Source organism: Muntiacus reevesi, chromosome 6 (genome assembly GCF_963930625.1).
Source record: "Muntiacus reevesi chromosome 6, mMunRee1.1, whole genome shotgun sequence".
In the NCBI taxonomy this organism is placed as follows: domain Eukaryota; kingdom Metazoa; phylum Chordata; class Mammalia; order Artiodactyla; family Cervidae; genus Muntiacus; species Muntiacus reevesi.
This window is the reverse complement of record NC_089254.1, coordinates 46794565-46807089: the sequence shown is the minus strand read 5'-3', so window position 1 is coordinate 46807089 and position 12525 is coordinate 46794565. Positions and strand designations below refer to the sequence as shown.

Genomic DNA, 12525 nt, shown 5'->3' with positions numbered 1-12525 from the left:
AATTGCTGGAAGCACAGTTTCTCAATCAAAGGGTATCTGAGTTAAATATTGTTAGATGTTCTAAATTGTGCTCCATTGAAGTTGTACCAATTCATGCTTCCCACAAAGTATAAGAATGCTCATTTCCCTTTATCCAAGTCCACAAAGTATGTTAAATGCTTGATTGTTGCCAGCCTATGTAGTAGGAAATGGTACCTTCTTATATTTAATTTAACTTCTCCTGTTGTGGGGGGAAAAAAAAATCAGTCATTTTTTTCATTGTTTATACTTTCCTAAAAATATGTGGGTCACTTCTAAATAATTTTAATTCAACATGCTAAAGAAAGAATACCAATTAGTGAGGTGAGCCAGAAAGATAAAGAACATTACAGTATACTAACACATATATACGGAATTTAGAAAGATGGTAACGATGGCCCTATATGCAGGGCAGAAGAAGAGATGCAGAAGTACAGAACAGACTTTTGAACTCTGTGGGAGAAGGGGAGGGTGGGATGTTTCGAAAGAACAGCATGTATATTATCTGTGGTGAAACAGACCACCAGCCCAGGTGGGAGGCATGAGTCAAGTGCTCGGGCCTGTTGGGCTGGGAAGATCCAGAGGAATCGGGTGGAGAGGGAGGTGAGATGGGAGACCGGGATGGGGAATTCGTGTAACTCTATGGCTGATTCATATCAATGTATGACAAAACCCACTGTAAAATAAAAATTAAAAAAAAGAAAAAAAAAAAAAAGAATACCAATTATTGGATGTGCTTAAGTGTTGAGGACAATAATAGGACTCTGAAGTCAAAATATCCTAATGATTTTTTCTTGAAAGTGAGATAACTCATGTTTGGCTGCTCTTGTTAGATTATCCTGTTCATTATCCTAGTAACCTACCGTTGGGTGAGTGAGTTCATGTCTTGGGTTTGTTGCATGTATGTGGTGTGGCCAGAATTCATCATTGAATATGAAGATGCAATGCATGAGCCAGGCCTGTGGCACCACCAAACTGAAGTTCCTGGAACACAGACCACAGCCCAGCTGAAGCTGTCGCCCTATGTCAACTATTCCTTCCGAGTGATGGCGGAAAACAACCTGGGGAGGAGCTTGCCCAGCGAGGCATCTGAGCAGTATTTGACTAAAGCTGCAGGTAAAGCAGGACCTCTGTGATATGAAATAAAAAAGTTTTCCACTGTTTGCAAAAGATCAAAGCTTACGAGTGTGTGGCTGCTTGACTTCTAGAACCTGATAAAAATCCCACAGCTGTGGAAGGGCTGGGATCAGAGCCAGATAATTTGGTGATTACATGGAAGGTGAGCTATGTCTGAAATCTTCAACTTTCCTCGGTATATTTAGAGTGGAAAGAAAAGTTGTTTTTTTATTTATTTTGTAATTGGAGGAAAATTTCTTTACAATGTTGTGTTGGTTTCTGTCATATAATAACTCAAATCAGCCGTAGTTATACATATATCCCCTGTCTCATGAGCCTCCTCCCCCTCCCCCATCCAAAATAATAAAAATATTATTTTTAAATAATATCCATATTAAAAATCCCCTTTCACCCATTTTGGGGACTCTTTCTTTCTTTTCTTTCTTTCTTCCTTTCTTGTGTAGTAGTTAAAAGCTTGATCCTTGAAGCCAAAATGAATGTGTGCAAATCCCAGCTTTGCCACTTACTGGTGACACTTAACATCTCCATCATGTATCTGTGTGATGGGAATAGCAATGAACCAACCTCATAAGATTAAAAGAGTTAATGCATAGAAAGCATGTAGGACAGTGCCTGACACATATACATGCTCAATAAATGCTGACTAGAATTATCATCATCATAAAGAACCATCTAGAAAACACGTACCCATAGTCAACTTCTACTGTTTTCTTTTTGGCCTGTGTGTATTTTCTGGACTTGAAAATTAATATATATTTACTTGTGATTTTTTAAAACTTACTTTAGATAGACCCATACAGCCATACTTAGATGCATACACATTTGTGTATACTTGTATACATGCATGGAGAAACAGGACAGAATAAGCCAGTATCTTCTTTTTTTTTTAATAAAGAAATAGTTCACAAGTTTCAGTCTCCAAGTAAAATAAAGACTGATGTACTGTCACACAAGCAGAAATACATAAAGGAAATTATATAACTGAAAAGTTTTATGTCACCCACTCATAACTGTGAAGCCAGAATTTGAGAGGCTTGGGTGATTTTTACTACTTCAGGATAGAAATGAACTACCTTTGAAGTGTTGATCCCAAACAAGCTATGAATCTTATCACATGTGAAAAAAAGACAAAAGGTTTCTTGGATAAAATTGTTCATAGCTTCTATTTTACCATCTCAGTGCTCACTGTCCTTAAGTCTGGGAATTGAGCTTGCCATTCCAGTGTAAGATGATGCAGTCAATCTGTTTTATAAGCTCTGATTATCTGGCTTTTCTTGTAGCCCTTGAATGGTTTTGAATCTAATGGGCCAGGCCTTCAGTACAAAGTTAGCTGGCGCCAGAAGGATGGCGATGATGAATGGACGTCTGTGGTTGTGGCAAATGTATCCAAATACATTGTCTCGGGCACCCCAACGTTTGTCCCATACCTGATCAAAGTTCAGGCCCTGAACGATGCAGGGTTTGCCCCAGAGCCAGCTGTGGTCATGGGACATTCTGGAGAAGACCGTAAGTATCTGATGCTATTTTGTGTATATTTTTCCCCCAGCAAAACAGATTATCAAGGTGCAAGTCAAGGCCATGTCCAGAGGTACTTAGATTGGGAAGGAGGGAGGCAGCAGTTATTTTGCTGAACACTTCTGCATTTAAACAGCCTACTTATGTAGAAAATAGGTTCAGAATGTTAAAAGTTATTACTTTAAAAAAAAGATATGTTCTTCTCACAAAGTCAAATGAACAGATACCAAAAACGAAAAATTACTCTCCTGCTTGATAATTCGTGGAGTAGGATTGGGGCATGTGTCAAGTCAAAATTATGAGACAGTGACAATTTTGCATGAAATTCAAAATGACATTGATACTTCTTACCCCCTTTCTCATCTTCCCCAGTCCCAATGGTGGCTCCCGGGAATGTGCGTGTCAACGTGGTAAACAGTACCTTAGCTGAGGTGCATTGGGACCCTGTACCTCTGAAAAGTATCCGAGGACACCTACAGGGCTATCGGGCAAGTGAAAGACACTTTTCTTGTTTTTTTCTTAGAACCTGCCCATCTAAGTGAAAGGCAATGCCAGATTCACTTTCCTTGGCTGGAGGAAGCCTTGAGAGTTCATCTGGCAAGCCACCTCTGCACCATCCCAGCTAGAGTCAGATCAAAATCTCACTGTTCACAAAGTGAGAGAAAAGTACTTTCTCCACTTACCCCACTTATAATCTAACAGTCTGCCAACTCAACAATTAACGAATGCATGAAAAGGGAAAAACTAATGTTCAGAAAACTACAGTGTAAAGAAATGCACCTAGCTTTAAAGCAATAGTGACTGAGTGTGTTGAATAAACAAAATTGTCCCGAGAACAATGTAGACTTTTGTTGTTAATAATTTAGATTGTAGTTCAAGATCATGTAGTCCCAACTAGGTCATTCTTATAAACGTCAATTTTCTTTGTTCTTGGGAAGCGTAGAAAGACTGATTCATATTTTTGATTGACGGGCGGTCAAAGAACTTTCCTAGCGACCAAGAAGTCACTGCTTTGATTTGTTAAACCCTGACGTCTAGAGGCCAGTTTTTGCACTGCATCAAATCCTGTAGATATGTTGATTTCTTCTGAAAGTGCTTTTAAACTCCTAAGAGAATTTTGGAGGACTTAATAAATAGCAATTCTGCATTTTTATACAAAGTTAATTGATACTTTATCTCTTCAAAATCTGTGTCTGCAATTTAGTGCCAAAAAAATAAGTACTTTTAATTAAGCAATGAGTTTGGTTTAGTGAGAAAGCCATAGACTTTGTAGAGGGTCTTCTTGCCTCTTGATAGCCCAGGGGCTCATCTGTACTATAGGAATAGTCATGATAAAAGTTGTGACACCTTCACTTTGGGTTTTAGGATTAAACTAAATGATATATTGTACTTGAAGTTGTATTAAGTCTGGAAAAGTTTGTAAATATTGGGCAGTAATCGTTAATTTTTTTCACGGGGTTGTAAAAGAGTCAGATACAACTTAGCAACTAAACAACAACAGTGATTTTTACTTTTAGAATATTTTATATAAGTAAAGGACACTTAAATCCTTCTCTATGGGTCTCATGCTGTTTCATTTCTTTAGTTTATTTCACTTAGACTCCTCTAACAAAATAGTATAGTCCAGCTTCATCAAATATTCTTAATTTAATTTCTCTCATTACCTGTGGGGTCCTACTCGCTTGCCTCAAAATCAATATTTGTCTATTGTTTCACTAGTTTAAAGTGTACCCAGGGAACTTTCTGGGGAAAAAACGTAAAGCTTTAATTTTGTGATCATGAAGATTCTGTTGATCCCTTGTCCATCCCTGACTTTTCCTCTTGCTGTTCCAGATCTACTACTGGAAGGCACAGAGTTCATTGACAAGAAACAGGCGCCACCTTGAAAAGAAGATCCTTACTTTCCAGGGCAGCAGGACTCACGGCATGTTGCCTGGGCTGGAGCCCTTCAGCCACTACTCACTGAATGTCCGTGTGGTCAATGGCAAAGGGGAGGGCCCAGCCAGCACTGACAGGGTCTTCAATACTCCGGAAGGAGGTAGGGTGGATGTATTTCTGAGATCCTAGGAGAGTATGCACATCTCGAGAGGCTTTGGATAACAGAAGGGTGTATTCTGGAAGCCAAGTGTGATTAGTCCCACAGATGAACACAGCACACTCAGAGCTGGCAAAGTGTCAGCTCGTCTATGGCCTGAGGCTGTGGATAAGGCTTCACAGGCTTCCCCAAAACTACTTTTCTCTCAACTTAATTATTTTTCTCCACAGTTAGTCATACTGCCAAAGATCTTTCACCGTCTGACTTAGCATAATACCCTGCAAGTCCATCCATGTTGCTGCAAATGGCAAAATTCCATTCTTTTTATGGCTGAGTAGTATTCCATTGTGTATATGTACCACAGCTTCTTTATCCACTGTCTGTTGACAGACACTTATGCAAGGTTCTATAAGGCATCGTAATGAGATGGGAGTTGGGACATTCAGTTGGGACACTCAGGTGAGTCTCAGAGGCTGCTGGGCAGCTGCCAGCACCATGAGCCCTTCAGCCAGAAGTCAGGACAGGTTTTGTCTGTAAACTGCTTTTATCCGTGTCTGGGTATATGTTTGAAAAAAAATAGTAATTAAAAAAGATTCATGCACCCCTATATTCACAGCAGCATTATTTACAATTGCTAAGATATGGAAGCATCTCATTCCAATGAGATGTACAATCTCCCATCTTATTACAATGTCTTGTAGAACGTTGCTAATATGATGCTGACCTGGATCATTAACTTTCTGACCTGAAGCAAGTTATATAACTTCTTTAAACCTCAGTTAAACTTAGCCAAAAAGCATGAGAACGAAATGTGATTGCCTAAGAAAAACATCTAGAAAGGAAAAGAATCCTCTAGGTGGTAGTTTACTTTTTTCTCAGTGTAGCCTCAGAGTTCATGCTAACACAGCATGTGGGATCTTAATTCCCCCAACCAGAGGTCAACCTGTGCTCCCTGCATTGGAAGCATGGAGTCTTAACCACTGGCCCACTAGGGAAGTCCCCAAAGGTTGGAGGTCTTGACAGAATATGTTGGGAAGAGAAGGGAAGTGTCACTCCAAGTGCAGGCCATGGCAGGGGGAGGGGGAGGGAAGACCCAAACATGCTGATGTAAGAGTTGGGGCTGGAAGTCTGGGCGCAGTCACCTGGGAGCCTGGTGAAGTACAGTTGCAATTCAAATATTATGTAAGTTATAGGTATACAGTATAGCAGTTCATAATTTTAAAGGTAATACTCCATGTATAGTTATAAAATCTTGGCTATATTCCCCATGTTGTAAATATATTCATGAAGCTTATTTTTATGCCTAATAATTTGTACCTCTGGCTCCCCTACCTCTGTATTCCTCCTTCCCCTGCCACTCCAAACTGATAACCACTAGTCTGCTCTCTGTATATGTGAGTCTGCTTCCTTTTTATTAAATTCACTAGTTTGTTGTATTTTTTTAGATTCCATATATAAGTGGTATCATATAGTATTTGTCTTTCTCTGTCTGACTTACTTCATTTAGCATAATACCCTCCAAGTTCCTCCACGTTGCTGCAAATGGCATTATTTCATTCCTTTTATAGATGAGTAGTATTCCCTTGTATATATGTACCATATCTTCTTTATCTGTTCATCTGTTGATGGGCACTTAGGTTGCTTCCATATCTGAACAGTTGTAAATAATGCTGCTGTGAACATTGGGGTGCGTGTATCTTTTTTAATTAGTAATTTTGGGTTTTTTTTTTTTTTTCAAACATATACCCAGACACAGATAAAAGCAGTTTACAGACAAACCCTGTCCTGACTTCTGGTTGAAGGGCTCATGGTGCTGGCAGCTGCCCAGCAACCTCTGAGAGTCACCTGTGTCCCAGCTCCCGTCTCATTACAATGCCTTGTCCTCAACCTCATTGCTCCTTGGAGGTCAGGGCTCCTTCCACTAGAGGCTTTCACTGATGAGGCCTTACACGGGTTCTTTAGATAGCTCAGGGGATGGTGCCAGAGAAAGAGGGCCAGGAGATTAAAGGACAGGTTAGAGAGGAAGTAGTATGTCCAACACACAAAGGTAGGAAGCAGCATGGCTCCTTCAGTGAACTGTAAGTCAGGCAACCAAGAATGGTGAGAAAAGAGAGGAAGCTCAATTTGGGAGGACCAGAATGATCGCTGATCTTAAATGCTATGGATGTTAGCCCTCAAACCAGGAGCTCTTAACCTGGAACTGTAGTCTCTGAAGAGGTTGATGGATAGGTTTAAGGAGCTCTATGAAACCCCCTAGTGTTATATACAAGGGATATGTATTTTTCAGGGGAGAGTTTATGGGTGTCAGATTCTCAAAGGAGTGATGTGAGGAAACCTGGAATTATATGCCAGGACTCTGCTAGGCTCAGTCAAAGGCCACCAAGAGCCTGAAGGGGACAGCAGCTGAGCGGTGAGGAGGGAAGGGATACAGTTGAGGTTACCAGGGTGGATGTGGCAGAATTTCATGTTCCAGAGATGGTAAAAATGAGGCAGAGGGAGAAATTCTAGTTGACTACCTGGTTTCTGGCTCTAATGACAGGAGGGTCTAGGGAGCATGATAGGTTGGGTAGATAAGGTAATGATCATGAAGGAGAACTGCCATCATCCATCATCCTCATGAGAAAGGGAATAAAAGAAGACCAGACATGTGTCCTCTGGTAATCTGCCAGTCTCTGCCATAGAGAACCTGACTCCCTGCAGGCCTTCCCCAGAGCCAGGGGTTTGCCAGCAACCAGGCTGTTGTCCATCACCATGAGATGCTGGGCATCTGTCAACTCTTGGGATAAGAGCTCCTTTGCACCTGGACAGGCTGGCTCAGGCCCAGAGCCCAGCACACAGTGTGTGCTGACTGTTTGCAGACTCCTGGTTTATTGGGGAAAACAGTCCTTCATAGCCCAGAATGCAGCTGCTTCTCCTCACAGGCCTGGTTAGATTACTAGTTCTGCTCAGTTACTAGTTTGCTTTTATTAAGACCCCATTCAAGAAACAAACAAGTACTGTCTCTTTAAAAAAACAACAACAATATTAGTTTGAACATTAGTTTGGGTTCATATAAAGTCAATGTCCTTGTGTATTTGGAGAGAATGGTTTTAATGACTTTAGATGGAAATGGTGAGGCGAAACAGGTTTCTATTAACATATTTTCAGCTGCATCATGAATGAGTTATAAAAATTTTGATGCATGGTATAAATCTGGTGAAATATGTCACTTTAATGCAGTTTGAAACATTCAAAAACTTTTGTGTTGACTATACTTCTCATTTAAAGTCCCCAGCGCTCCATCCTCTTTGAAGATTGTTAATCCAACACTAGATTCTCTCACTTTGGAATGGGAGCCACCAAGCCACCCGAATGGCATTTTGACAGAGTATACCTTAAAATATCAGCCAAGTAAGTTATGGGGAGAAAGGAACTGGATGGCTTAAGAAGGAAAAGATCTTAATGGTTATCTTAAAATACAAATGAGTTGTTTCCTTATAGCTGTAGGAAAAAAAAAAAAAAATATATATATATATATATATATATACTTTCAACTGTTATTCTAGAAGGAACTTCAAATCATACTTTTTAAAGAAAAATGACATATATGCTTTTGAACATTAAGTGATCTGTAGAATAGTACAGACCTTGAGCATGGGGTTTAGGTGGGTACTGTCATTACCTATGTGGGTGTTATATAGAACCAGAAAATGGGAAGAAAAAGGGTACATTTGGCACAAGGGCCCTGAAGACATGTTTAGGGGTTATTTAAGAACACATGACTCCATCTGCTAAAATGGAGATAAGAAATGCTTTTGAGATTCAGCTATAAAATTCTCCCAGCTTAGAAGCCAATGGAGACTATATTTCCCCTTGTTGCACCATGTTATAGGAATTTTGTAAATGGTTAATCCCATCGTTTATTTTTTATATTTAAAAGACTTGCAAAAGCAAAATTAAATATCTGTCTGTGTATATATATTAAATATCTGTCTATGTATATCTGTCTATGTCTATGTCTATATATATAAAATTGTCCTTAGAAGCCAATGGAGACTATATTTCCCCTTGTTGCACCATATTATAGGAATTTTTAAATGGTTAATCCCATAGTTTTTTTTTATATTTAAAAGGCTTGCAAAAGCAAAATTAAATACCTGTCTGTGTATGTACATACATACTTACACAGATGCATTTGTATTATAATCACAGGGTGAATCCTGAGATCATTCTCTTTTTTGTAATCTTTATTGGAGTATGTTGATTTACAGTGTTGTGTTAATTTCAGATGTACCGCTAAGAATGATTCAGTTGTATACATACATATATTTGCACACATATGTCCACTCATGTTTTAGGTTCTTTTCCCACATAGGCCGTATGAGGGTATGGAGAAGCGCCCCTGTGCTGTACAGTAGGTCCTTCTTAGTTATCTGTTTTATATACAGTAGTTTCTGTATGTCAAACCCAATCTCCCATTTAAAGGACTAGGTAAGGTTATCAATTATGTCGGACAAAGAGTGAGTAAGGTTACACAACTCAGTGTAATCCAGGTTTAACATTTTGGGTTGATGCATTTATTTATGATAGTGTCCCTACAGCAGTGAATGGGGAATGACTTTGTTCTTTTTTAATGGGGGTTACGTTGGCTTACAACATTATGTAAGTTTCATGTGTACAATACTGTTTTGATTTCTATATACACTATAGCTTCTGTGTATACTCTTCTATATACACCACTAGAAGTTCAGCTTCTTTCCATCACCAAACAGTTGACTCTCTTACCCATTCCCCCTTCTCCTGACACACCTTCCCTCCTTCCCTTCTGGTAACCATTGCTCTGTTCTCTGTCAATGTGTTTGTTTTTGTTTGGTTTGTTCATTTACTTTATTACCTTATTTTGTTTATGTTCTTGTTGACAGTTAATAGCACACATGAGTTAGGCCCTCTGGTAGATCTGAAAATTCCTGCCAACAAGACCCGCTGGATTTTAAAAAATTTAAATTTCAGCACTCGGTATAAGTTTTATTTCTATGCACAAACAGCAGCAGGATCAGGAAGTCAAATAACAGAAGAAGCAATAACAACTGTGGATGAAGGTAAGCTGGGTATGTATAAAATCCATGTAATTAGAAGTATCATGAGACAAAAATCATTAAGTTTATGTTTTTTCTTTCCTTCTTACTGTGGAAGTATCCATGTTACCCAATTAATACAAACATGTATTAGTAACTTCTATTTCTGAAATATATATAAACAATGATTTAATTCATACTGGAATAATGATTTGCTGTTTGTTTTTTAAGTCCCTTTTAAACATGTATTAAAATATTGAGGCAAGAGTAGGAAATTACATTTTGCCACACTTGAATTCACAGTTCAAGACAATGTTTTTTTCCAGTCTACAACTTTGCATATAGATATACACACACATATACGTACATATATGTATAACACACATTCATGCACACACAGACATGCAGACCTATACACAAACAAATACATGTAATTCTGGTTGTGGTCTAGATTCATCAGAAAAAAATTGCTAGTCTACATACTGATTTAGGTTTTCTGTCAAGGAAATCAAAACAGTTATTAGGTAATGCATTTACATTTATGTTTGAGCCTGGAACTTCATAGTTTGCTATGCCGTCTGGTACGGAGGAAAAAAAAGAGCCCCATTAAAGTATTTAGGAAAGGAAGGAATTCTTCCTTTCATACTTTTAAAATGATTTTGAAAAACTTTACATTCAGTGAAAATGATAAAAAAAAAAAAAGTAGAGGATTTTTCATGCCTCTAAATTATAGAACTGCTTAAGGGTTATTTATTTGATTATCTTCCATAGCATTAGAAATTGAAATTTGGTTTGAAATCTCCTAAGTGTCTTACATAATAGGCAAGTATGAATAAAGCACCTTAAGTAATGTGGGGATTTGACTACTGGTAAGTTTGGGAAGACCAGCATACCTTTGTCCCCTGTATCTGATGTGGTACACTCCATTCTTCTTGCATGCTTTAGCATTTTAAGAAGTGTTTCTATGTAGCTTTACATGCTAACTATATAGTGTCCTGTTTCTGTTTCCCTTCATGAAAGCTGGTATTCTCCCACCTGATGTAGGTGCAGGCAAAGGTAAAATAATTCATCTGCATGACTTTCTACATGTGTGAAATTTGCCATGTTAACCATGGGGAAGTGCAGCATGGGTTAAAAGTGAAAATAAAATAAGCTCTGAAACACCAACAGAAAGATAAGATCCTGTAAGACCTTGACTTTAAAATTCATGTCTATCTTTCTGGCTTACTTCACTCTGTACAGTATACTAACACATATATACGGAATTTAGATAGATGGTGGCGATAACCCTATATGCAAAACAGAAAAAGAGACACAGAAGTACAGAACAGACTTTTGAACTCTGGGGGAGAACGTGAGGGTGGGATGTTTTGAAAGAACAGCATGTATATTATCTATGGTGAAACGGACCACCAGCCCAGGTGGGATACATGAGTCAGGTGCTCGGGCCTGGTGTACTGGGAGGACCCTGAGGAGTCGGGTGGGGAGGGAGGTGGGAGGGGGGAACGGGATGGGGAATACTTGTAACTATATGGCTGATTCATGTCAATGTATGACAAAACCCACTGAAATGTTGTAAAGTGATTGGCCTCCAACTAATAAAATAATATTTAAAAAAAAAAAAAAAAAAAAAAAAAAATTCATGTCTAGCCTTTTTTTTACAAAGAGAAAGCCACACATTGAATTCACCCTTTCTCAAGACTTATCCCGGGTCCAAATTCTATTCTTGGCTTTTAATGCTAAGGATTGTGGCTGGATCAGACATGACCCAAACTGTGGCTTTGTCACAGTCCCTCATGATGACCATGCTGTCTATGAAGGGCTCAGAAATACTACCCCTGTGATGAAAACAGACAGTTAAGAAATCAGATCAACTGAGCTTTCCGTTCTATCCAATTTAGTCATCCTCCTAAACTCAGTGTACATGTTGCTGGCATCATATTGCACTGTCCACTTGGAATTTTGACTTCACTGTGCACTCCAACTGGCCCAGGGCTGAAAGTCTCCCCAGTGGGGTCCCCTCTGAGCAAGTTTAGACAGCCCACATGCTCTACTCAGCTATGTTACTCCATTTCTGTCTCCACCCAACTACTCAAGTCTCCCCTCTCTGGGGAAGCACCAGCGATCACAGGGAATTCCTTTTGTTCTCCTTTATTGCTTATGGATCTCTGGGTGAGGAAGATTGTTTGGGAGAATCGTGCTTGAATGAGTTGTAGAATTTCTTCCACCCAAAGATTCCCTCAGTCTTTTTGACTCTTGGCAGATCTGTCAGCTTTTTAGCGAGCGGTAGACACCTCCCTGCCTCACTGGGCACTGTACCCATAGAGACCACCCCTGGCCAGGGATTTTCTTGGACTTTGACAGACCAAATAAGTACAAATAGGAATGAAGAACAAGTCAACCAAAATAAATACGCACTTTGCCCTAAATTGTTCAAATATTAGGAGCTTAGACCCGATCTTATCTTCTCTTTTCTTACAAATCTTATACTCAGAGTCTTGGTAAATTATAAAATGTAAATCAGCTAGATTTCAGAATGATGGAATGAGAACTGTAGCTATTTTCAATCAACTTAATAATGTTTTATAGGTGTTTTTAGACTCCAAAGAACAAAGTTGTAAAAATTCAAAATTTTCACAAGATCGTGTAAGGATGGGAGCCTCTGTTTTTTATGTGTGCTTTTTTCCGGGGATGGTTACATGTCCATTAAAATCCTTGGTTGTCTTACAATAATTTGCTGCTGGGCTCCCCTTAGACCCTTTCATG

The 12525-nt window shown here is 39.0% G+C and overlaps 1 protein-coding gene across 1 annotated transcript in view; it reads left to right on the top strand.

The window, feature by feature from the left end:
- Positions 1-12525, top strand: part of NRCAM (neuronal cell adhesion molecule) — a 321909-nt gene that overhangs the window by 278295 nt on the left and 31089 nt on the right. Inside the window, exons 19-25 of the mRNA XM_065938640.1 lie at positions 937-1134; positions 1227-1297; positions 2436-2661; positions 3043-3158; positions 4504-4708; positions 7973-8095; positions 9607-9783. Of these exons, the coding sequence (XP_065794712.1) occupies positions 937-1134; positions 1227-1297; positions 2436-2661; positions 3043-3158; positions 4504-4708; positions 7973-8095; positions 9607-9783 (1116 nt within the window). The remainder of the gene's footprint in view (positions 1-936; positions 1135-1226; positions 1298-2435; positions 2662-3042; positions 3159-4503; positions 4709-7972; positions 8096-9606; positions 9784-12525) is intronic.